Source organism: Chionomys nivalis, chromosome 8, assembly GCF_950005125.1.
Source record: "Chionomys nivalis chromosome 8, mChiNiv1.1, whole genome shotgun sequence".
Classification (NCBI taxonomy): domain Eukaryota; kingdom Metazoa; phylum Chordata; class Mammalia; order Rodentia; family Cricetidae; genus Chionomys; species Chionomys nivalis.
In genome coordinates this window covers 70,309,897-70,336,510 of record NC_080093.1, presented here as the reverse complement: position 1 = coordinate 70,336,510, position 26,614 = coordinate 70,309,897, and the positions used below count along the sequence as shown (strand labels likewise).

The 26,614-nt window shown below is 44.2% G+C and overlaps 1 protein-coding gene across 1 annotated transcript; it reads right to left on the bottom strand.

Annotated features, from left to right (window-relative positions):
• Positions 1-1,360: 1,360 nt before the first annotated feature.
• LOC130880195 (eukaryotic translation initiation factor 3 subunit C) lies at positions 1,361-19,850 on the bottom strand. The gene is made up of 21 exons (XM_057779131.1): positions 19,803-19,850; positions 19,534-19,677; positions 17,865-17,930; positions 17,582-17,771; positions 16,641-16,766; positions 16,254-16,308; positions 15,362-15,468; positions 14,712-14,839; positions 13,635-13,794; positions 13,401-13,504; positions 12,192-12,333; positions 11,888-12,013; positions 11,263-11,356; positions 10,757-10,947; positions 10,295-10,519; positions 4,482-4,845; positions 2,222-2,381; positions 2,063-2,128; positions 1,889-1,976; positions 1,637-1,799; positions 1,361-1,542 (listed from the first exon to the last, which is right to left on the bottom strand). The coding sequence occupies exons 2-21, from the start codon at positions 19,632-19,634 to the stop codon at positions 1,460-1,462; spliced, it is 2,739 nt and encodes a 912-aa protein (XP_057635114.1). The 5' UTR covers positions 19,635-19,677; positions 19,803-19,850; the 3' UTR covers positions 1,361-1,459.
• Between the last annotated feature and the right edge of the window lie 6,764 nt (positions 19,851-26,614).

Genomic DNA, 26,614 nt, shown 5'->3' with positions numbered 1-26,614 from the left:
TAAGTGGTGGCTCACCCCACTACTGCCAACATTTTTAGTCGCCAGAGCCAGGATCCATAGCCACTGCTGCCTATACTTGGAGAGAAGGGAATGGATTCACCTACCACACTCCTAACTTACAGAGTCCTTTTGCCTAGTCCTCAGTTTGACCTTAAAAGTTAAAAAAAGCCACAAGAAAGGAAAAATACCAGGAAGTCTTAACTACCTGTGTGGAACACTTAAAGTTCTGAGTCCCCAATCTGCTTATAGTTTGAAAAGTTGATGGTACTTCTCATAATTTTTCTCATTTCTTTCTATCTCCAGTGAGAAACAAGACACAGGCTGGAACAATTATAATTCCTCAACTCCATACTCAGTAAATTCTTGATACTGAGCTGTCTCATGACTTCTGTTGCAGTTAAACTTATGCAAAATCATCTTGCAAAATGACCTTTCCCACATACATTTTATTAAAACTTGGTATTGGGTGGTGGTGTTAGATGCCTTTAGCCCTAGCCCCTGGGAGGCACAGGCAGGCAGGTCTCCGAGTTCCAGGCCAGCCCAGTCTACAGAGCAAGTTTCAAGACAGCCACAGCTACATAGAGAACCAAAAAAAAAAAAAAACAACAAAACACTTCCACAGGCCAGCAGTGGTGGCACATGCCTTTGATACCACTAGGGAGATCTCTATGAACTGGGGCCAGAGCGAGCTCCAGGACAGCCAGAGCAACAGAGAAACCTTGTCTTGAAAAAACCAAAAACAACCCAAAAAACAAAACTTCCTATCTACTGGGAATGAAAACATAAAACACAAGCAGCAGGAATCATACAAATTAGCAGAAAAATAACAATAGGCTTTCATTAAGTCACTCAGTTTCTCAATGTTCACTGTGATCGTGGCACTTGGCCTACACCAGTTAACAGTGCGTCTTTGTGATCACTGGACCACAGTGGTCCGGACTAATTACCCCGCCTGACAAATCACTACCGACCCCACTCCAGGTCCACTACACCTCCTGTACACTATACCCCATAATCAGATCCTGTTCAATATACCTACCTCCTTCAGACATTCCCCCCAAGACAGGGTTTCTCTGTGTAGTCTTGAAACTCACTCTGCAGTCCAGGCTGGCCTTAAACTCAGAGGCCCACCTACCTCTGCATTCCAAGCGCTGGGATTATAGGCGTGAGCCACCATCACCTGGTTCATATTCTTGTTAAACACGTTATGACATTTTCCTGAGAACACTGAAGAGCAGCAGCCCTCCCAACTGACAAGCATGTAAAATTCATCCTGCATCTGAACTTGGCACCTATCATGGGGTGGAAACTCAAAAACATGTTTGGCAAATGAGTCCAACACAGCTATATGGCAACAAGCAGACAACAACTATATAAATTCTCAACAGATCTTTAATGACTGGGTGAATTTAGGAATGAAAAGCTAAGTAGTCTGGTCACAGGGACAGAAGCGGAGAATTCAGTAGGCTGTCTGAGACTGCTGCTGGCGGTAGCCACCACGGCGCATATAGCCTTCATTTTTTCGGTAACCATCCTTTTGGTCTGCAGGTGAAAGGTACATAGGAAAGAGGGGGTGAGTGAGTGGAGAGACAAAGGTTCAAGGATCCTCGGAGAATGGACAGATGGAACCACTCACCTCGGAAATAGCCACCATAGGTTCCCTGCTTATGGTCAAACACCCGTTCATTATTCTCCACTAGGCTGCCAAGCTTCTCAGCCAGCTGCAGAGCCAAGTTCTGCTGGGCAGTGGGCTCAGTACGGTGCATCACCACTGTCTGTGTCGGCTGGTCCAGGGAAGCCTGACAGGAGTGAGAGGGACAGGCAGGATATAGGTCGAACTATATTGGCTTCTTTGTGACCTGCTCAACCCACCACCTCTGTCCCTCACCATCAATTCTTCATTAATGATCATCTTGCTGATGATGGAGTGAACAGTGGGAAGATCCAGCTCGAACATATCTGACAGCGTCTCCATACTGGGGAAATAAGGCAGGAAAGAGGGCTGTTAGGAAGGAATCCTGATGACAAAGCTGGGACTCTGCACCCCCAGAGCCCGTTCTACCTGATCGAGTCATAGACACTACTGTAGGTAAAGAGGTAGGTCCTCAGTGACTCTTCCTGGATCTTCCTATGAGGAGAGGGCAGAAAAGGTGAGGTCCCAAGGGAAGGAGATAAGTCAATCTTTTCCTTCCCACCTACCATGGTTTCCTCTACTGCTCACCGAACTAGCATGGTGCGAACTTTGTCAGCCTCAGGGAAAAGGTCCCACACTTTCCCATTCATCTTTTCATTAATGATGAAACTGTGACAGGTCTTCCAGTCACCCATCTTCATGGCCTTGGAGGCAGCAACCACATGCTCCCTCATGGATTCAGGAGGACCTGAAAGGGGAAGAATAAGGCAGGACTGAAAGAAACTTGGGACCATGACTCCTGCCCAGATGAGTATTGTTTAAGGAGAAACAGAGGCCAGAAGGGCAAATAACCGGACTAGAGGCTTTCCCAGCACTCCACTGAGTAGCCACAGGACTGTACAAGTCACTTAATAGCTGAAGACACTGACTTTAGTGTGAACCAATCTATACAGATGTTTCAAAGGATTACTGACTCCCTTGAAACTGCTGACAAATGGTTGCTGTGGATACACTCGGGTGCATTTTCCTAGGAAAAAGGCCCACAGCTTTTCATCAGATTCACTTAAAGTTCCTTGACCTTAAAAAGAGTTACTGGGTGGTAGTAGAGCATGCCTTTAATTCCAGCAAAGGCAGACAGACCTTAGTTTGAAGCCAGACTGGTCTACAGAGTAAATTCGGTGACACCAGAGTCACACAGGGAGCCCATGTCTCGAAAAACAAAACAAAAAGTCTAGGGGCTGGAGAGATGGCTCAGTAGTCAAAGGCACTTGACTGCTCTTCCAGAGGACTTAGGTTCAATTTTCAGTACCTACACGGTGGTTCACAATCCTTTGTACTTAAGTTTCGGCAGATGCAACACCTTCTTTTTGCCTCTGTGGGTATGTAATATGTGGGCATACATGCAGGCAAAATACACATACACATAAAATAATTAAAAAGAAAAGGGTGTAAGATCTTGGGGCTGGACAGATGGCTCTTCTGCAGTTAAAGTGTTCTTCCTGCTCTTGAGCAGGACCTAAGTTCGACTGTCAGCATCCACAAGCATCTATATCTCTAGTTTCAGAAAATCTGATATCCTATTATCGTCTTTGCTGGCACCTGTATGCATATGGTGCACATAAATAAAGATGTATACACATTAAAAAAAATGTTTGAGCTGTGTAAAATGTTTGAGGTGGTGTACGCCTTTAAACCCAGCATGCGAGAGACAGAGGTAGGAGGACCTATGAGTTAAGAGGCTAGTCTGGTCTAGAATTAGTTCCTGGACAACTAGGGGTACACAGGGAAACCCTGCCTCAAAATCAAAGCAAAAAAGCTTAACATATTTCAAATAGGATAATATTTACCAAGCTTTACAATTTTACTCATTTATGGTTTTTCGAGACAGGGTTTCTCTGTAGCTTTGGAGCCTGTCCTGTAACTAGCTCTTGCAGATGTCTCTGCCTCCCAAGTACTAGGATTAAAGGTGTGTGCCACCACCACCTGGCAACCTTACTTATTTTTATATTACCTGCTGTGGGATATTTGTACACTGTGAAGTTATATTGCTGTGATTGCTTTAATAAAGAGCTGAATGGCCAAGAGCTAAGCAGGACTCCTAGGCAGAGAGAGGAAACTCGTGACGAACCTAGGTATAAGACAGAGAGCCACCAAGAGACAAGAAGCAGGATAGGTGGTATGTAACAGAATACAGGTGGATAGAAATGGGCATACACCTTTAACCCCAGCACCATAGAGAAAGGCAAGTAAATCTTTTTGAGTTTAAGGCCAGCCTGGTCTATACCATAAGTTTCAGGTTGGGCACTATACATGGTAAGACCATGCACTAAAAAAACTAAAAAAATCAGTGATTAAAGAAACCAATGTTAAGATTCTTGGCTGATAAAACTCTATTATGCTTGTTTTGGTCCAAAGATAATGCACATGAAGTTGAAAAAAAAAGGAAAAGTAGTAACTGCACTAAACAAGGATAAGCCATTTATGTTCTCTGTACTGCAGATTTATCATCAGGTGAAAGATAACAAAAATACTCACACATCATGTTTTATTACTTAATGAAAATCTAATAAATATTGTTTTATTGAGACAGGATTACTAAGTAGCCCTGGGTAGCCTGGAACTTTCATTGTAGACTAGGCTGATCTCAAACTCACTGTGTCTTGAGTAACAAATTATTATTTCTCAGAGACTGTGTCAGGCAGAGGAGGCATCAATATAAAATAGAAATCAAATGCAATCATCTTGTGAGGAAGTTATACCATCAACTTCTCTTAATGCTTACAGGCAAGCAAAGATGCCTGTAAACAAAGATCCACTATGTGTACAGACTCTAGAGTGTCACACTCACCAAGCAGAGGCTGCCGCTCGCCTACCCGCAGTTGGTGATGGAACTGCTTGCTGATCATGCGTCGTCGGGCATCACTCTCATGGGCAGCCATGTAGGGGATCTCCAGGAGCATGGCAGACACCAGATAAACACACTCCAGCAGTTCCAGGTTGATGTGCAGATGAAAGGGCACTTGTCGGCGTCGCTCTACCTTCTCCTGTTCCTGGTTGCGTTCCTGTAGGCTGCGTAGCAGCAGACCCTGCCCCAGAAGTTCCTTGGCACGACCGCTTGACTGGATATCCAGAAGGGCATTGTGTGCATCCTTTGTCAGGCCTTGGCGGAAGGCACAGATGCCTAGCTGCACCATGGTACGGTTATACAGGATCTGAGCACAAAGAGCAGAGGTGATAGCCACAAGCAAACTATTCATTTATTCAGCAAATATACATAAAGCATCTATTATGTTTGAGCAGTAGGCCAGGGCCAGAGATAAAGGCCTATCTTCCATTCTAGAGGACAAAATTACTGTGAGAATAATAATGTAAGCTAAGGAGAAAAATAAACTGAGGGGAAGGTTTAGAAAGTGAGTTTGTATGGTGACAGAGGCTGACAATCTGATAAAGGCTTCATTGTGAAGAATAGCTAAGAACTAAAGAAGCCAGCCAGATAAACAAGGATAAAGTCCGTCCACACTAGAAAAAGGGAATGCTGTGGTGCAGATGAATGACTGACCCAAGTACACGTGAACAAGAGTGATGTAGCTGATACTGGTCAAAGACCTCACCATAACCAGGGAGTGAGCGTGTGTAAAGCAGGGTCTAGAGACAGGAAGCCACGGGAAAATTCTGAGCAAGCTGGTGATAAAATCTGACTCAACAGCGTTACTCTGGTTGTCATACTAAGAAACTCACAGAAAGACAAAGGGGACATGAAGGCGAACCAGAACAATGTTCAGGAAAAGGGGAAGGAAAGGACAATCTGTTAAGAAATGACAGGGGCTGGAGAGATAGCTCAGTGGTAAGAGCACTGGCTGCTCCTCCAGAGGACTGGGATTCAGTTCCCAGGAACTACATGACAGCTCGCAATTGTGCACTCCTGTTTCAGGAGACTTGGAATACTTAGACATACATACACGCACATAAATAAAAATAAATTTAAAAAAAGATCACACAGACAGACTACAAAGAAAAATGTGAAGCACGATTAAAAAAACTAAGAGACAGAAACTGGGATTTCAAACTGAAGGCCAGAAAAGCAAAGCAGCCAGTCACTGGCCCTTACCTCAACCTTAGTATGAAAATGACGATCCCGCCTCCAGAAAACCTCAGAATGAGACTGAGACTGAGAACTGTCTCCTCCCATTTTATAATCCTCTCTAGTGCGGGATTAAGGGAGTGCACCACTACTGCCTGGTTTCTATGGTAAACTAGTGTGGCTACTAGGATTAAAGGCATGTGTCATTGCTGCCTAGTCTGTAAAGCTGGTCAGTGTGGTGTTTTACTTTTCTGATTCTCAGGCAAGTTTCATTTATTAAAATACAAATGAAATGCTACTATAAAAATGACTCGAGAACACACGTAACATGAAAGAAAAGAACCAGGCATGGGCCAGGCAAGGTGACACACACTGGCAATCCCAGCACTTGGTAGGCAGAGGCAGGCAGATCTAAATGAAATGAGACTTTGTCTCCAAAGAAAGAAAAGAGAACCAGCCCCGAACAAGGCACTGAGGATTATGGTCAACGAGAAGCAAGGATGCGTGGGCTTGCCACTAATCAAGACACAGACAACTGTAAACCAAAAATATGCAAGGAGGGGATTAAGGCTTCTTGTTTGAGGGTCTGGCTATGCTTTGAACTTATAACCCTCCTGCTTTAGCTTCCCAAATTCTGGTGCAGAGATTAAAGGCTAGTAGAACTGATGCTGCATCCCCCAGGGTTGGGGATTAAATTTAGGGTCTTCTACGTACTGGCAAGTTTTCTACTACCTCTGAGAACACAGCCCAACAATAAGCTTTATTAACAACAATAATAAAAATATTAAGGGATCATGAATGTAAATTCAAAAAACCTCAAAAAAAAATATTACCAGACTGGGCAGTGGTGATGCACACCTTTAATCCCAGCACTCAAGAGGCAGGAAGCAGGTGATGTCTGTGAGTTCAAGGACAGCCTGCTCTAGAGAGAGTTTCAGGACAGCCAGGACTACAAAGAGAAAACTTGTCTCAAAAAACAAAACAAAACTAAACACTGGGCTGGAGATGGCTCAGAGGTTAAGAGCATTGCCTGCTCTTCCAAAGGTCCTGAGTTCAATTCCCAGTAACCACATGGTGGCTCACAACCATCTGTAATGGGATTTGGTGCCCTCTTCTGGTCTGCAGGCATACACACAGACAGAATATTGTATACATGGCCGGGCGGTGGTGGCGCACACCTTTAATCCCAGCACTCGGGAGGCAGAGACAGGCGGATCTCTGTGAGTTCGAGACCAGCTTGGTCTACAGAGCTAGTTCCAGGACAGGCTCCAAAGCCACAGAGAAACCCTGTCTCGAAAAAAACCAAAAAAAAAAAAACCAAAAAAAAAAAAAAAAAGAATATTGTATACATAATAAATATTTAAAAAACAAACAAACAAACAAAACACTACTACTTGAGCTAAACAGACGGCTCAGGGGCCAAGAGCGCATACGTCTCTTGCAGAGCACCTGAGTATGGGTCCCAGCACCCATATCAGATGTCTCACAATCTACCTCTTGCTTCAGCTTTGGGGAGCCTCTAGCTTCTTTGGGCACCCAAACTTATGTGCACATGCCCACACATAGATACACATGCAAGGCCCTGGGTTTGATTCCCAGAACCATAGTAACACGGAAGTATAGGACTACATTCCCAGCATTCAGGTGGTAGAGGTAGGACAGAAATTCAAGGTCATTCTTAGCTATGTGGCAAGTCTGAGGTCAAGGCTCAAGGCTTAAAAAAATATTAGCAATTGGGGTTGGGGAAGAAAAATAAAGAAAGACTAGCAGGGCCAGATAGATGGCTCAGAGGGATAAATATTTGCCACCAACCTTAGTTTAATCCCAATGATCTACATGGTAGAATTAAGGAATCAACTCTTTAAAACTTTTCTGACTCCACATGTACGTGCTCATGTACACACCATAATAATCAGAAAAACAAATCCAAGTGTAGGACGGGAGACTGGCACAAGTTCCAGGCCAGTCTGGACTAGGGACTCACTAAAACTGCTCAAAAGTCAGGAGGGGTGGTGCACACCTTTAATCAACCTCTATCAATCAACCAATCTGTCTATCTGCCTGTCTTTCCATCAGTTCATCCCTGAAACTGTTGGTCTGGTATAATGCTAGACAAAAATCAAGATCAGTGGAACAGAACAGAGAGCCCAGAAGTGCGACACTCCAACAGCCTTATGGTTGTTTTTGCAGTTTTTCACAAAACCACCTAAGCAGACTAGTAGGGCAGGAAGTATTTGTTACAAATGATACTGGCACAACTGGGTATCATGTGAGCAGAAGAGAGAACCGACTCTAATCTCACACTGCATGAGAATATTAAGATAAACTTTAAACTTAAGATAAACTTATAAACTGTAAGTCTAAATGTAAAAATTAAAACTACAAAAGCTTATGAAAGGAGATGGGAAAAAAAGGTGAAAATACTTTTCTGAATTTTATTTTTATATTTCTCTTTCTTTTTTTTTTTTTGGTTGTTCGAAACAGGGTTTCTCTCTAGTTTTGAAGCCTGTCCTGGAACTAGCTCTTGTAGACCAGGCTGGCCTCAAACTCAGAGACTCGCCTGTCTGCCTCCTGAGTGCTGGGATTAAAGGTGTGCGCCACCACCGCCCAACTATTTACTTTTATTTATTTAAAAAACTTAGGAGCTGGAGAGATGGCTCAGCTCAGAGGTCCTGAGTTCAATTCCCAGTAACCACAAGGTGGCTCACAACCATCTGTAATGAGATCTAGTGTCCCCTTCTGTCCTGCCGGCATATATGAAGACAGAACACTGCATACATAATAAACAAACAAATAAATAAACAAAACTAAAACCAAACAAACAATCAAAAATCCTTAAGCTGGGCATGGTGGCAATATGCCTTTAATCCCAGCACTAGAAAGGCTGTTGGATCTCCACGAATTCAAGGCCAGCCTGGCCAAGTATAACACAGTGAAACCATATCCCTAAACACAAATAAATAAATGGATGAATGAATGAACAAATAAAGTACTCTGACAAAAAAGCACAACTAAGACAAAGGAGGCAAACTACAGTGTGGAATGAAATATCTGAGCTTTGATAAGGGGGTGGTCATCCAGACAGACGTGGTGGTGCATGCCTTTAATCCCGGCACTTGCACAAAGATCTTTGTGAGTAACGAAGCCAGCCTGGTCTACAGAGTGAATTACAGGACAGAAAAACCCTGCATCAAACACCCCAAAGAAGCAGCCATCCAAATATAGAAAGAATTCCTACCTCTTCATAATAAAAACAGAAATACTCAAATGTAAAAGACTAAGCAAGAGTTGGCTTTTCATCAATGAAATAAAAGAATAAAGAGAAGATACTGTCTAAACCACCACAACTGGGTTAGAGAGAAGGCTCAGCGGGGTATGGTTCACTTGCTGTGCAAACATGAGGATCGGCATTCGAATTCCCCAGAACCTACACAAAGAGCTGGATGGAGAAGAGTGCATTTATTTATTTTTTTTTTTTAAATTTATTTATTATGTATACAATATTCTGTCTGTGTGTATGCCTGAAGGCCAGAAGAGGGCGCCAGACCTCTTTACAGATGGTTGTGAGCCACCATGTGGTTGCTGGGAATTGAACTCAGGACCTTTGGAAGAGCAGGCAATGCTCTTAACCACTGAGCCATCTCTCCAGCACCAGAAGAGTGCATTTATAATCGCACTGCTCCTACAGGAACAGAGGAGACGAACTCCTGGGAAGCCATGGGTCAGCATTAACAAAACACCTTTTAAACAAGGTGAAAGGTGAGGACCCACACCTGAGACTGCCCACTGACCCCTACACATGTCATGGCACACACATTACCCCCACACGTACTTTAAATTTAAAACCACCATTATAAGACAGGTTTGCTAAATGGAAATGTAAACCGGGCAGTGGTGGCACACACCTTTAATCTCAGCACTAGCACTAGGGAGGCAAAGGCAGGTAGATCTTTGTGAGTTCAAGGCCAGCCTGATCTATAGAGTGAGTTCCAGGACAGCCAGGGCTACATGAAGAAACTGTGTCAGGGGGAAAAAACCTAAACATGTTTCCCACTTGTCTTAAATACACACAAAAGGGGATCTACACCTCAAATGTGGCTTTTGGTAATTTATATAAAAAGTTCTCAAAATGTTGCTATACAGAAAACTGCCTTGTCATGAACTCAGCTAATTTCACTGTGATAGTGCCCCGAAAGAGCAGTTATCTAGGTTCCTTTTTCCTCTAGTTTAACAACTGCTTCAAAATCCTTTTCATCTTTCTAGAAAAGATCACCTCCTAATACTTTAAACCTAGACAGTAGACAAATAAATATTGGTTATTTATACAAGGTATATGATTTATATACATAAATGTTGGTTGAACCCAAATCTAAGCAAATTCTAATGTGGGATAGCACAAATTTTATGTCCATGTGTGAAAGCATCAAAATGCTGGGATTTGGAAAAGACCAAGCACCTGTCTGGGTCTGCACTAGCTAAACAGGTAATAATTTTTATTGAGTCTATTTACCTAACAGAGGACAGCGGTCCAAGGCCTGGCTTCTCCTTCACCATGAAGGCCAGAAATCTCCCCCACCTACCTGTACTGGTGGATCTGCATGCTGAATGTTGTCCTGTAAGTGGCTCATGAGCATGAGGTCACGGGCCTGATACCAGCGGGAGTGGAGAGCATGATGGTAGATATGGCAGAGGATAGCACAGGTACGGATCCGGTCTGTACGGTCCTTGGCATAGATGTATTTGCAGAGTCTTTCCATCAACACAGCTGAGTCCTCACCCTCATTTTCTGCCTGGTCTTGCTCAGACTAGAAGAATGGAAGATATCAGTGATGGCTATCCACCAAAGACGATGGCTTTAAATGGCTGAGGCTCCAGCAACAAAACATGGAATTCTTCCCAACCTCAGTGCAATCTCTCCAATTCCCTCCTGTCCTACTTCAGAAGTCCCCTGGGAGACAGAAGACTTACCATCAAGATCTAACAGATAAAGAGGACAAATTCACACTTCTCTCACTCCTCACATGATTGCCAAGTGGTCTCACCTTTGAGGACCCTTCAGGAGGAGTAAGCTGACGCTGATGGGCCTTGTAATCGAACTTGTAATAAGTGTGCAGGATGCGCCTCAAGTAGATCTGGCAGATTTCCTCAGTGGTACCTTTCTCCTCCAGGTAGCGCTGTACACGTTCAATGATGGCACATACTTGTGCCTCATCCTTCAGGTGCTCCACATACTCTGGTAGGGAGGATATCCACACTCATCTCAGATGTGAGTACTGGCTTTCCCAACCATCTGTCTGCAGTCTATCCATTCACTCTGATTTGCCCTCTACAGTTACACCCTGAAAACATCACCCTCTCCCATGAGCTTACCATCTCACTGCTTAGGAAAGTATCTGAGTTACCACTCTGGTCAACAAGGACTACAAATCTACGACTTGCCTCCCCAGGGTTGCCCTTTCACTCTGACTTTAATGCTTATAAAACCTCTAAGTTAGTATGACCGTCTGCACTGTTCCTCTCATCAAAGCCCCTGTTTCCTTAGGCTCACCTTGGGAGTGAGGATCAGTATTTTGCATTATTTTGGTAAATTCTTCATCCATTCGCTCCACCAGAGTTAGGATGCAGCCACGTACACGCAGTGGCTGAAGGATCCAAAGAAGAAACACATTAATCCAGGGTCCTAGCCTAAATTCAACTCTTTTTTGTTTAAATATTTATTTATTATGCATACAATATTCTGTCTGTGTGTATGCCTACAGGCCAGAAGAGGCACCAGACCCCATTACAGATGGTTGTGAGCCACCAAGTGGTTGCTGGGAATTGAACTCATAACCTTTGGAAGAGCAGGCAATGCTTTTAACCTCTGAGCCATCTCTCCAGCCCCCTTTATTTATTCATTCATTCATTCATTCATTCATTCATTCATTCATTCATTCATTCATTCATTTATTATGTAGAAAATATTCTGTCTGTGTGTATGCCTGCAGGCCAGAAGAGGGCACCAGACCTCATTACAGATGGTTGTGAGCCACCATGTGGTTGCTGGGAATTGAACTCAGGACCTTTGGAAGAGGAGGCAATGCCCTTAACCTCTGAGCCATCTCTCCAGCCCCTAAATTTAACTCTTGAATCCACCAGGACTTCCCAGTTATCCTGCCAATCCCTCCCCTTACCTGATCAAAATTGTTTAAGTTCTCACTCTCTTCCAAAATGTTCTCTCCAACAAAGATATTGGAATGTGCAACCAAGATATCCATCAGTTCATTGATGCAGTCCAGGCACATCTGCCACATCTCTGGCTGCCAAGAGATGAAGGGACAAAGTTAAAGAATAGATAAATGTTGTTTCTGAAGAGCTATTCACCGAGAATCACAGGGCCTTCAACAAGGCTGTTGTGGGCCCCAAACCTTAAAACTCTAGGTATTTTCTCGTGAGCACCCCCTCAACATAACCCCCGTACTCTTCTGTTGTTCTCACCTTCATGTATGTGGCCAGGTTAGGGTTGTAGTCGTAGAGAGAGGCAATGATATTGAACTTGATCTTGACAATGACACCCTCCCCTAGGTTGTTTTCAGAAGCAATCTGAACCAGCAGCTGAAGCAATTCAATCTGGGTAGCACTGGAGGGACACAGAACTGGGTAAGGCTTTGAAGATAAATCCGCCAGTCTCACTTATGCAGGCTATCCTTTCAGACCAGCAAAGCAGCCAATTCCACATCTTTACCGTCTGTGTATGCACTTCTTGTTATTTATGGGTTCTTTTGAGACAAGGTTCTACGTAGCCCGGGCAGACCTTGAGCATGTTATGTAGCTAGGAAGACCTTCAACTTCTAATTCTCAAGCCTTCACCACCCAAGTGCTGGGATTACAGCTGGTTTTATGTGCTGTCAGGATTCAAACCCAGAGCTTCATGTATGGCTAGGCAAGCACTCTACCAACTGAACTACAACCAGCTAAACTACATCCCCAACCCTTGCTTCTCTTTTAAATTCCCAACAGAAACAATGGTAATGCCAGCCATCCTGAAGTGCTATTTATAAAAGGTCTTGATTGTTTCCATCTTTTTGGTTACCTAATAACTAAAGACACGTATCATTTCCATTTAATTACTGTAACAGAAGTTCAGTAGTTCAAAGTTATAAAAAAAAAGCACTTAGCAGAAAATGGACAGGTATACTCCCAGTATACAACCACATATAATATTCTCTCAAAACAGAATGATTTCCACATCAATGTTTGTGTTGTAAAGAAAGCTGTCAAAAGAGGACCCTAGAGGGCTGGAGAGATGGCTCAGAGGTTAAGAGCATTGCCTGCTCTTCCAAAGGTCCTGAGTTCAATTCCCAGCAACCACATGGTGGCTCACAACCATCTGTAATGAGGTCTGGTGCCCTCTTCTGGCCTTCAGGCATACACACAGACAGAATATTGTATACAGAATAAATAAATAAATATTAAAAAAAAAAAAAAAGAGGACCCTAGAGAGACATACATGGATCTACACAGGAAAGAGAAAAAAGACAAGATCTCCTGAGTAAATTGGGAGCATGGGGGTCAAGGCAAAGAGTAGAATGGGAGAAGGGAGGAAGAGAGGGGAGCTTAGAAAAATGTATAGTTCAATTAAAACAATTAAAAAAAAAGTTGTCAAACTCTGAAAACATAGCCATGGGCCAAGGCCATGAATCTCACCGGTCTGTTCCCTTCTTGCCTCTGGCCTGCAGAATCTCATTCAGTTTCTTGATGACGACAGCATGAGTAATCTCAGTGCCCTTGGCAAACATTTTTGGTTTTTCCTGGGCAAAAATATATCCTGTCATACATACATCAACAGAAACCTATTCTTGCTTTAAGCTCCTTCCCACTCCAACAAGGTGGAACCTGTGCACCTTCCTAAATCAGTCTCCTTTACTCCAAAACCCTCACCTTTACAAGTGGCACACCACCACGAACTCTTTCCCACTCCCCGCCTTCATTGTCTTCCTCTTCCTCATCTGGGCGCTTTAACTTCCTATCATGCTTCTTTTTGGCTTTGTCTTCCCGTTTCTTCTCAGCTGCTTTTTTGTCCTCCTCTGTAGTGGGTGCCCTGACAGGAGACAAGGGAGATGAAAGATAAATCCTCTCCTCACCCCACCTCTGAGGCCTCCTTCTCCCTGCAAATGCTGGGGTCACAGATATACACCAATATTTAATTTACGTATTGCTTAGGGATCGAACCCAGAGCCCCCTGCATGGCAGGTAAGCACTCTATCAACTGAGCTACAAACCTAGGCCCAAAACTGACTTGCACATATGACAAGCATACTCATTAAGTTGAATTTTCTTGGTCTAAAGTGACTATAAGGGCTGGAGAGATGGCTCAGAGGTTAAGAGCATTGCCTGCTCTTCCAAAGGTCATGAGTTTAATTCCCGGCAACCACATGGTGGCTCACAACCATCTGTAACGAGGTCTGCTGCCCTCTTCTGGTCTGCAAACACACACAGACAGAATATTGTATACATAATAAATAAATAAATATTTAAAAAAGAAAAAAAAAAATAAAGTGACTATAAATTATATCCACAGCTCTGACATAGAACTTCTTGTACCTGTTCCATGAGTTTGCCCCTTATAATAAAGAATAACTAGAATCTTTTTGAGTTAGCTTGGGATTATGTGACCCATGTCCTCACCCCCCTTTTCAGTAACACTGAGCCACTCCCTACGCTACCTCAAACAGCTCTCCCGGGAGACAACTTAAGACTGAAAAGGTGCAGCTTGTCCACTATCACATAACTAACAGATGCCTAAATCGTGAGTTTTGTAATGAGAATGTGGTTAAGATTCGAACTACAAATCCTGTATTTTCAAGACAAGCTTTGTGATCAGGCACTAGAATCTAAAAACTGGCTATAAAAGGTGAGCAGTGGGATTCCATGAAAACAAAGAGCAACAGCCTTCAAAATGATTATAGAGGCTTTTCTACCCTCTCACTGTAACGCTCAAACCCATGACTTCCTTACTTTTTAAGGAACTTTGAAGCCAGAACAGTTTGTTTTCCTTCTTCTTCTTCTGAGTCTGAGTCAGAAGAGGTAGAACTGGTGTCCCATTCCTCATCATCTTCAGAATCTTCAGAGTCCTCATCATCATCCTTAGAGGAAAGAGAGGATCAGGAGAAAAACAAGAGACTTTCTCTGCTCTTGCTGACACACATTCCAGGCATTTGATTACCAGAAAAAGAGCAGTTACTGATAGAACCAAGCAATTACATAAAACCGACCACTAAAACTCTCGAGATCATAAATTACCCCAAAAGGTCAGGTAATGGTGGTGTGCCCTTAACCCCACCACTCAGGAGGCAGAGGCAGGTGGATCTTGTGAGTTTGAGGCCAGCCTGGTCTATGGAGTAAAGTCCAGTACAGACAGAACTGTTACACAGAGAAACCCTATCTCGAAAAATCAGAACACACACAAAAATTATTGCAAAGTAAGTACCACAAAGTTCCCCTGCACAGTGCTGGGCCTGGCAGCTAGATCCCAGTTCACCTGGTGTTCCAATCCAAATTCCCTAACTTTCACTGTCTGAACTGCAAGATTTTATTAGATCAAATTTCTTCTTCTAAGGAGCCAAATAACCTCTGACATCACCTCCCAGTCTAACTCTGCATCTTACTTCCATCTTTTTGAGGAACTTTCGGCTGTCTCCAGAAGATTCTTGTTTCTTCTTCAAGAAAGCTGCAGCACTGACTCCGTCATCATCCTCATCTTCATCGGAAGAGCCTGGTAGGAGGTGGGAAGAAAAGAGCTAGAACATTAAAGAGCAAGACTGAAATGAGAAACTAGAACAAAGGAACCCATGACTTTCTAACTATCAGTGAGAGGAGGGTAATTTAAAAACGGAGAGGCTTGTGTTAAGGCTCTGCACAGTCTAAGGCATTAACTGTAGATGACCCCTCTTCTCTGTTTTGAGAACCTGACCAGTTCTCAGAATCGAGAATGGGGAATGTTTTGTTTTAATTAAGATGGAGACCCACTGATGCGCTTCACATCCTTGACATCTGTCCAATGTCTGGGAGTGAACGTGCATACTGGACCAGGTGTTTGGACAATTGCTGATGACTGGGCAATGAGCCCACTTTGTTCCTGAGGCTTAAAATCTTGCCTCAGAATGCCTCTACCCACTGCTGTTTCAACCCGGGAGAGACACGCAGGCAGATGAATGTAAGCCTGTGCCTGTGATGTACTGGTGATGCATTTTCCCATGTTGTTCCAGTGATTTGTAAGGCCTGGTCCCGTGACATTTATTGGAATGTGTATTTCCCTGTTCTGGTGCTGTATACAGAACGCCTAGTGGTAATTTCCGGGTGAAGCACCCTGTCTTGGGGCTTCCCACTCTATTCCTTTGTTTCAGTTAAGTTTCTTTATAGAGTAAATCTCTCTCTTTACTAATTTCACATCTCGTGGAAGTTCTTTCTCACGGATCAAATCAAAAATAAAAGTCTGCATAGCAAAGTGGGTAAAATTATTTGCTCTTACTATCTGCAATCAAGGGATCTTTCTCTCACCTTCTGAATCTTCCTCATTCTTCTCTGCATCTTCATCTGCAGACTGTTCAGGGTTCTGCATTGAAGAAAATCAGAGAATTCAGGACGCCTGCCATAAACCAGGCATGGTGGTGCATATCTTTAATCCCAGCACTCAGGAGGCAGAGGTAGGCAGATTTCTGAGTCTGAGGCCAGGCTGATCTACACAGTGAGTTTCATCAGAGTCAGATCTACATAGTGAGATCCCCATCTCAACTACAACAAAAAAGCCTGCTAAATATAACCAATCCTCCTTTTCACACCTGTGGAGTTTGTCAAGGCTTTCTCTGGCAACGGTACCATGAACTAGTACTGAGTTTGGTCACAGGATCGTTTTCCTAGTCTGAAGTTAGCCTCGAGCTGACTCACCTGCTTGTAGTTTGTGATATGTGACTCAAAATCTCGGTTGTATTTTCGGATCTTCTGCCGCAAGGTACTCAGAGCCTTGGCATTGTTCTTGTTCATCTTCTTTTTCCCTTCTTTGTCTTCCCAAAGCTAGAACGGTAAGAAAGGAAGAACAGGGATCCAAGACTCTGTGGCATTTTCCAAAACTCAGGCTTTATAATCACATTTTGGGATCTTGCTATCTAGATACCACCCAAACCATCTATTAACCAAGACTGTAACTTTATTTGTTTTTTTTGTTTTTTTTTTAAATATTTATTATGTATACAATATTCCATCTGTGTGTATGCCTGAAGGCCAGAAGAGGGCACCAGACCTCATTACAGATGGTTGTGAGCCACCATGTGGTTGCTGGGAATTGAACTCAGGACCTTTGGAAGAGCAGGCAATGCTCTTAACCTCTGAGCCATCTCTCCAGCCCCTGTAACTTTATTTGTAATGCTGGGGACTGAACCAATGCAAGTGAGCCACAACTGACCTGTATCTCCAACCCTAACTAACTTATGGTTTTGAAGATTCTTTATATATCACGACTACAAATACAAAACCGTAAGCAAAAGGTGATTAAAAGAACAAAAACAAAACACAAGATGGGCAGTGGTGTCACACCCCATCAATCCCACCACTCAGAGGCAAAGGTAAGTACATCTCTGAAGTTGAGGCAAGCCTGGTCCACAGAGCCAGTTCTAGAACAGTCAGAGCTACAGAGAAACCTGTCTCAAAAAGACAAAACAAAACAAACACTCCATAAACATAATCGAGCTCTTGTTTAAAAAAAAAAAAGTTTCTCTTCTGCTCTATCTCATTTTTTATGAGAACACGGTACTGTATGTAATAAGGCAAAGAACCCCGAGGAGGAGCATAGCCGGGGTTGCATCCCCCTCTGTATCCTCACGGAGTCACACCTCATTAAGATAATCCTCGAGGTCAGCCAGGATGCGGATATAGAATCGGGGGACACCTTCCTTATCCACAATACTCTTGGCTTTCCCATATGCTTTTCCCAGGAGCTCAAACTCTTCCAGACACTTGGTGACATCTCGAATCTTCATGGCATTACGGATGGTTCGTATAAGGTTGGTCAGCTCCTCAAACCTAGGCAGAGAGTTCGATACCAGATTGGTTGTTTCTAGCATGGAGAAAATAACATCAGAACTTCCTTAGTACAGAGCCTACAAGTGGCCTCACCTTTTGTCCTTGGCACTTCGGACAACTCTCTTTGTATCCTCCTCATCTTCACTCAGTAACAAAGGCCTGTATGGAAGAAACAGAGACCATTAACCTTCATTCTTATCTATCGTGATTCCTTTTCTCAGAAGAACCAGGTAGAGAATTAGAGCATCCACACATTCTCTTTTCTGATTCTGCTCTTCATACTCAGCTTAACAGTCATAACTTTCAACATGGCCCTAAGTCAAACCCACACAGCATATACAAGGGTACCCCCCGCAAACAACTGAAGAGTGTATGTATATACCCTACGAAACTGGTTACATAACGGCACACACACGGCTACAGAAGTACCTAAGAAAGAAGCAGAGAAAAGGTGCTTCGACCCTTCAAGGCGCTGGTACCTGAACCAGGCCCTAAAAAGAAACATCTTGCAAAACAGGAGTGGCCACTAGTAAGAAAAAGCTTTAGTGGATTCCAGGGTGGTGGCGGCATTCAGGAGAGGAGGGTGGATTTCTGAGCTTGACGCCAGCCTGCTCTACAGAGTGAGTTCCAGGACATCAGGGCTACACAGAGAAATTCTGTCTGGGACATAAATAAATAAATAGAAACTTTTGCAGCTGGATAGATGGCTCAGAGGTTAAGAGCATTAACTGCTCTTCCAGAGGTCCTGAGTTCAATTCTCAGCAACCACATGGTGGCCCACAACTATCTATAATGGGATATGATGCGTTCTGGCATACAGGCAAGTATGCAGACAGAACACTATTTACATAATAAATATTTCTTTAAAAAGTTTTGAGACGGGCCAAAGCATTCATTCAGAACAGTTAATATTTTTAAATATTTTTTTTGTTAATTTTCCCTGATGGTTTTTCACTTTTGAACAGTTACAGAATCGTAGTCACATGAAGATTTTATATATATATAATAAGATTTTGTGTGTGTATAAATACATATATACACATAGTTATATATAATACTACATTATTTTATAACATATCCTCATTTACAGTTCATAAGTCTCTGTAGAGGTACATACATAATAGTAATATATTAAAACACCACAGGCACACAGAAAAATAATTGAAGTTTTGAGAACTTTAAAAATTTTCGCCTGGCGGTGGTGGCGCACTCCTTTAATCCCAGCACTCGGGAGGCAGAGGCAGGCGGATCTCTGTGAGTTCGAGACCAGCCTGGTCTACAAGAGCTAGTTCCAGAACAGGCTCCAAAACCACAGAGAAACCCTGTCTCGAAAAACCAAAAAAAAAAAATTCAATTTGCAGAGATGGGGGTTAAGACAGTAAAATAAAGGCGAGCACAGCAGCGTTTAACAACTTGCACGCAGACTCCAACAACAGACCAGAGACTGCGCGGCACTCAATGTTTCCGTGAATACAAAGTCACTGAGGGCTGCTTGGTGGGAAGAGTTTTACCACGCCCAGTGCGACGCAGACAGGGAGAAGAGGACTCGGGCAAGGCAATGTGGGGACGGAATCTCAAGATGCAGACGTCTGATGCAACATCAAGAGGCGGGAAACCTCGGGTCCTCGGACCTCAGCACCGCGGAGAGGACTCCCAAAGTCGGCAGCCGCTAGGAGAGCTGCCCTCCGCAGACTCCGCCAGCCCACTCGGTCCCCCCGCCCCGCGAACTGCCAAACCCGGCCTCTCGGCTCCCCCAGCTCACCGTTTGCCGTGGGTCCCCGAGAAGGGCTTAGTGTCTAGCTCCTCCCCAGATAAGGACGACTCGGACTCACTGTCCGAACCGGTGGTGAAAAACCGCGACATGGCGACGGCGCTGCTGAGGGGCTGAGGCTCGCGCGGCCGGAACCTGAGGAAATCCGCGGCGTCAGGGCTGGCGGACAACCGTGGCGACCACCTCCCGACCCCGACCCGGTTCCGCCTGCACACCGCCCCCTCGCCCGCCGGGGAACACGCTGCCTAAGAGACACAAACCAGCTGTCCGACGGACTCCCCGGGAAAACACGAGTCAGCCGCGACGACGGAAAAGGAACTGATTCTGCGTCACTTCCGGGAAGGGCCAAAGAATGCGTCAAATAACTACAATTCCCAGCGGTCTTTGCACCATCTATTTGCTGTGAGACTCTTTGACTTGCTGCTTCCAAAAACTGCTGCCCCTAGGCTGTAGGACTGAAAACACGGAATGTGGTTCCCGCCTGATGGTTTATGTCTGTAATCCCCAGACTAGGGAGGCTGAAGCAGGAAGATACTGGGTTCTGTAGGATCCTCGAAAAGTCACCAGAAGACCTCCAGTCACAATGCAATCAGCAACAGCATTTATGATACCACATGCAGGTGGGGTCACAACGACCCAGAGAGGAATCTGTCAGCTCCTTTTAAGCACAGCTGTGGGGCTGGAATAGCTTGGTCACACGGCTGACGTGACAGGCTTCATAAAAACAGTTGCCTGAATTTACTGGGAGGCAGTACTGGATTCCAAGAAAAGTCATAAGCTGACGTCATTCAGAAAAGCCCAGCATCTAAGGGAAGTAACTGACATTCCAGACCTCTCAACTGTTAGGTAAGATCACCATTGTCCTTGAGTCCAGTAGGCACCTATTCCCCTTTCACGTAGACAGCTTTAGACAAATCAGGGTCCTGAACCCTGGAAATCCCATCACTCCCAACAACTATTATGATAAAAACCCTACCCTGCCCAAGCTGGTCACTCTCTGATCTCCTACTCCTACTTAGGACACACGGAGGCTACAGGCTCAAGCTTGAAATAAAGGTTCTTCACTTTAACATATGGGATTCGGTCCCCATGGTGGTCTTTTGGAGGTACCCGATCTGGGCATAACATAGCTACAGGAATTTTAAAAGCATTCTACTTAGGATTGGTTTATGAAAGTGGCAATCATATTAGTATATTACTAATTGGTTAAGTCTGGTCTGGACATGTCCCAGACTGTCATTTTTTGGTTATTGCCTCTGTGTGTGTGTGTGTGTGTGTGTGTGTGTGTGTGTGTGTGTGATTTAGCCCAGGCCAAGTGTGTGTAGGAACTGAGGCCTAGGTCTTAACTGTGTTTTTAGGGACTTGCCATGGAACTTGCCTGGCCCTCTCTATTTTGAGACCAGACTGGACCAAGAAAAATGCTCTGGCTCCCATTTGGTCTTTAGAGTAAGAATCTAAGGGCAAAATGAGCCTATACTAGCCATAGGACCCAGGAGGAAATTCAGCCAAAAAGGCACTTGTCACCAAATCTGAGAACCTTAGTTCTCTGGGGTCACAGAGTGGAAAAGGAGAACAGACTCCTGATGTTTGTCCTCTAACCAATCTCTCTCTCTCTATCTCTCTAAATGTAATGAAAATAATAATAAAAATATAACCTCACATTCAGCCATTATTTCATGCATACTTATTAACGAAATGTTTTTTTGTGACTGAGCAATGGTTCAGGCACAGGACACATTGAGTAAAAGTGGGCAAACTTAAAGAATTCACATATGACCGGGCGGTGGTGGCGCACGCCTTTAATCCCAGCACTTGGGAGGCAGAGGCAGGCGGATTTCTGGGAGTTCGAGGCCAGCCTGGTCTACAAGAGCTAGTTCCGGGACAGGCATCAAAGCTACAGAGAATCTTAAAAAAAAAAAAAAAAAAAAAAAAAAAAGAATTCACATATGTGTTCAGGGAGGAACTACTGCTCTCCCAGGTGCTTTTGGCTGTGGAAAGGCAGTGATTTCACAGTCTCTGTCGAGTATTCCAACAGTGACGTGATCATCTATGTAGGATGTGCAGAAAGAGGAAATGAGATGTCCGAAGTTCTTTGGGACTTTCCAAGCTCAGCCGGGCGGTGGTGGCGCACGCCTTTAATCCCAGCACTTGGGAGGCAGAGGTAGCTCACTATGGAAGTTGAGGGTAAAGTAGAGGCAGTCATGGAGAGGACAGCACTGGTGGCCAATACCTCCAATATGCCTGTAGCTGCAAGAGAAGCCTCTCTTTACCCTGGAATTACACTACCAGAATATTTCCGTGACGTGGGCCACCACGTCAGTATGATGGCTGACTCTACCTCTAGATGGGCTGAGACCCTCAGAGAAATCTCTGGTCGCTTAGCAGAAATGCCTGCAGATAGTGGATATTGTGCATATCTCGGTGCCCGGCTGGCCTCTTTCTATGAACGAGTGGGCAGAGTGAAATGTCTCGGGAACCCTGAAAGAGAAGGAAGTGATAGCATTCTAACTTGACTACAAGTTTGATTATTACTATAGATGGCTAACTACTAACCACTTGGGAGGATGAGGCAGAAGAAGAAATCTGGGCTACATTGTAAGACCCTGCCCCAGTCAAACAAATAGCAGTAAAATCCACACACATTCCCCCACCCCTTTTTGGTCTCATCCCAAATCAATAATTGCAGTGATGTGGGTAGTAAAACACACATTTCCATCATCCTTTGGTAAAGTTTTGGTTGTTTTTCTTTTTACTGACTTAGGATCCTGAGAAGGGTATGATGAAACACACATGTGCACACAAAGCCACTGTTACTGGAAGCAAACTTGGAGAATTACTGAATTATGCTTTTCCTTTTTTAAAAGACTTATTTGTTTGATGTGTATTGTCCAAGTGTATGGGAACCGTGTGCATGCAGTGTCTGTGGAGACCAGAGGAGCACAATAGATCCCCTGAGAAGTTTCCCTACTTCCTCCTTCTTTCTTCTTCCTTCCTTCCTTCCTTCCTTCCTTCCTTCCTTCCTTTCCTTCCTTCCTTCCTTCTTTCAAGAAAGGACCTCAAAACTGGAGAGATGGTTCAGGTTGGAAGCACTAGCTGCTTTTCCAGAGGACTCAGGTTCAATTCCTAGCACCCACATGGCAGCTCATAGCTGTCTGTGGCCCCAGTTTCATAGGATCTGACACTTTCACAGACATACATACATGCAGGCAAAACGCTAATTAATGCACATGAAATTTTAAAAAAAACCCAAGTAACGCTTAAAAAAAAAAGAAAGGACCTCAAGCCTTGCTGTGGTGGTGCATGCCTTTAATTCCTTTAATCACAAAGGTAGGTGGATCTCTGTGATTTCAAGGCAGCCAGGTCTATACAGTGATCCCTTTCTTGAGGGTAAAAGACAGACAGATAGAAAGAGAGAGAGAGAGAGAGAGAGAGAGAGAGAGAGAGAGAGAGACTCACTCAATAGCCCAAGCTGGTCTTCCCTCATGTTCCTCTCACTTTAGGTTCCCAGTGCTGGGATTACAGGAATGAGCCACATACCTGGCATTATATTTCATTTTGATGAGTGTCTACAATCCTGTTTTCTTTCCCTTTCTTTGTTCACTATTAGGAAATGATCTAGGACCTCATGGATGTTAGGCAAGCACTCTACTCCTGAACTGCATTCTATATGGAGAGGGGAGGGACGAACTTACTGTGTAGCTCTGGCTGACCTGCAACTTAGTAAGCGAACCACTCTGGCCTCAAACTCATAGACATTCACCTGCCTCTGCTCCTTCAATGCTGGGTCTAAAGGCATGCGCCACTATGACTAGTTTTGTTTGTTTGTTTGCTTTACATTTAAAAAATATTTTAGCTGGGTGGTGATGGCACAGTGCTCTAAATCCCAGCACTTGGGAGGCAGAGGCAGGTGGATCTCTGTGAATTCATCACAGTCTGGTCTACAAAGCTAGTTTTAGGACAGTCAAGGTTACGTAAACAAACCTTGTCTCAAAAAAGACCAAAATCCAGACTCAAGGTTTATTTTGTATCTGTACGGGTGTATTACCTGCATGCATGTCTGTGCATCACATGTGTGCCTGATACCCATTTGGCCAGAAGAAGGCATCAGATCCCTTGACTCTGTAGTTGCAGACAGCTGTGAGCTTCTCTGTAGATGCTGGGAATCAAATCAGGGCCCTTTGAAAGATCAGTAAGTGCTCCAAACAACTGAGCCACCTTTCTAGTCCTTTGTTTTTAAATTTATTTTTTTAAAAAAATATTCATTTATTTATTTATTATGTATGCAATATTCTTTCTGCGTGTATGCCTGAAGGCCAGAAGAGGGCACCAGACTCCATTACAGATGGTTGTGAGCCACCTGTTTTTAATTTTAAAAATTATTTCTATGGATCTTTTATCTACCTGTATTGTATGTCTGCGCACTACATCCATGCCTGGTTCCTGCAGAAGTCATAAGAGGGTGCTGGATCCTCTGGAACTGGGGTTACAGTTGACTCTGAGCCACCGTGTGGGTGCTGGAACCATACCTGACTCCCCTTCAGAAGCAGGAGGCGCTCTTACCTGCTGAGTCATCTCCTCAGTTCCAAGTAAGCTTTTTTTTTTTTTTTTTTTTTTTTTTTGTAAACTGTTTTTGCCTTGTTTTGGGAGATAGGGTCTCACTATGTATCCCTAATTGGCATGAAACTCACCTCACCCAGTCCCAATCAAAACATTTAAAATAACTCTATTGAGACACACTTCACAGGCTATACAAATTCTTAGTATAATGAAAGATGCCTGTAAAGTGTGTCCACACAGATGCCTGTGAGTGTGTCCACGCAGACGCCTGTGAGTGTGTCACGCAGACGCCTGTGTGTCCACACAGACCCCTGTGAGTGTGTCCACGCAGACGCCTGTGTGTCCACACAGACGCCTGTGAGTGTGTCCACGCAGATGCCTGTGTGTCCACGCAGATGCCTGTGTGTCCACGCAGAAGCCTGTGTGTCCACGCAGATGCCTGTGAGTGTGTCCACGCAGATGCCTGTGAGTGTGTCCACGCAGATGCCTGTGTGTCCACGCAGATGCCTGTGAGTGTGTCCACGCAGATGCCTGTGAGTGTGTCCACGCAGATGCCTGTGTGTCCACACAGAAGCCTGTGTGTTCACACAGATGCCTGTGAGTGTGCCCACGCAGATGCCTGTGAATGTGTCCATGCAGATGCCTGTGTGTCCACGCAGATGCCTGTGAGTGTGCCCACGCAGATGCCTGTGTGTCCACGCAGATGCCTGTGAATGTGTCCACGCAGATGCCTGTGTGTCCACAATATGAGATCATATTTATCACCTTCAGAAGAAATCCTGGCTGGGTATGAAAGAACTCAGGTTTGAAGCCAGCTTGGGCTACATGGTCCCTGTCTCAAAAACAAAACTAAGTGGCCAGAGAGATGGCTGAATGGTTAATAGAACTTGTTGCTCTTGCAAAGGACCCAGCTTCAGTTTCTGTCACCCACATGGTGGTTCCCAATCATTCATAACTCTAGTTCTAGGAGATGTAAAGTCATCCTCTGGCCTCCTTAGGCACCAGGTATGGCCTTGTTAGAGGAGGTATACCAGGCTTTGAGTTTACAAAGCCCATACTTTTCCCAGTTTCTGTCCCTGTCTCTCTCCATCTGCCTCTTTGTTCCATAATCTCTGAGCTCCTGCGCCAGTGCCGTTCATGCCTGCCTGCTGCCACACTCCCTGCCTGATGGTCATATTCTCACCCTCTGAAACGGTAAGCTCTAAGTAAACTCTTTCTTCTGCAAGTTGCCTTGGCCATGCATGTTTTCTTCACAGCAACGGAAAAGTGATTTAGTCCCAGAAGCTGCAACAGGCATATGCATACACATAGACTAGCACTCGGGTGGCAGAGAGGTAAGCACACAAACCTACAGACCAATGCACACAGCCAGGCAGGCAGAGGTGAAGCCTCAGGCCTCTGATGCCGTGGGATATTTGTGTGCTGTGTGAAAATGTATCGCTGTGATGGGTGTAATAAAAAGCCACATGGCCGACACCTAGGCAGGAGGTATAGGTAGGACTTTCAGGCAGAGAGAGGAAGGAGAACAAGGAATCTACGCATGGGGAAAATGCCAGGAGACACAGAGAGGAAACGGGAGGTGCAAGATGGAAGAGAGGTAATACCGTGTGACTGAGTGTAGATTCATATGAAAGGGTTAATTTAAGTTGTAAGAGCTAGAGGGACAAGCCTAAGCTAAGGCTGTGCCTTTATAATTAATAAGTCTCCATGTCATTATTAATGAGCTGGCAGCTACCCCCCCCCCAAAAAAAAAATCCAACTACATATGGAGGAGACCTGAACAGCCCAACATAGAGCCTGAGGAAGCTAAGAAAAGTTCTGGACAAAGAGCTGGATGTGGATTCCTAGTCTTGCAGTCTCTCAGGCAGGCCAGTGCTCAGAGTGCACAGAGAGACATGGCTCCTAGTCATTGCCTATAGGCTGGAGACAGCTGCCAACACCAGTCTTCCTTGTTACCAAATTCTGAAAAGAAACTCACAAAAGATGTAAAGTGCGTAGGGCTGAGAGACGTAAAAGCTTAAGTGGTTTATCTAAGAAAATGTTTTTAAGTTTAAAAAGATATTTTTCAGTTGGTAATACAAGTTATGATAGAAAATGGTTTAGGAATAAAACTCTGGACTCACCAAGATAGGATAGATAGTGGAGTAATTTCTTTAAATATGCCAAATACAAATGGACTGGACATGTGAATGTAATTCTTACCAGATAACTGTTCTTATTTTATATGGTTTTACTGTGTTAGAGTTAAAACCTTCCCTTTTCACTTGGACAAAAGGAGGGAGGTGTTGTGAATATTTGTGGACACTGTGTGAAGATGTGTCACTGTGATTGGCTGAATAAAGAGCTGAACGGCCAATAAGTAGGCGAGAATAAGCAGGATTTCAGGGGAAAGAGAGAATGCTGGGAAGAAGAAAGGCAGAGACACCAGGAAAACACGCAACAAACTGGACATACAGTACAGAGGGTCCAAGCCACATGACAGAGGTAGATTAGTAGAAGCAGGTCAACTGAGCTA

What these genes read in the sequence shown, in the direction of transcription:
- LOC130880195 (XM_057779131.1), bottom strand. Translation starts at nt 19,634, where the DNA reads ATGTCGCGGTTTTTCACCACCGGTTCGGACAGTGAGTCCGAGTCGTCC. An exon ending in ATATCACAAACTACAAGCAG is followed by an intron (nt 16,309 to 16,640) that starts GTGAGTCAGCTC and finishes TCTTCAATGCAG; the next exon opens with AACCCTGAACAGTCTGCAGA. An exon ending in ATGCAGATCCACCAGTACAG is followed by an intron (nt 4,846 to 10,294) that starts GTAGGTGGGGGA and finishes CTTTGTGCTCAG; the next exon opens with ATCCTGTATAACCGTACCAT.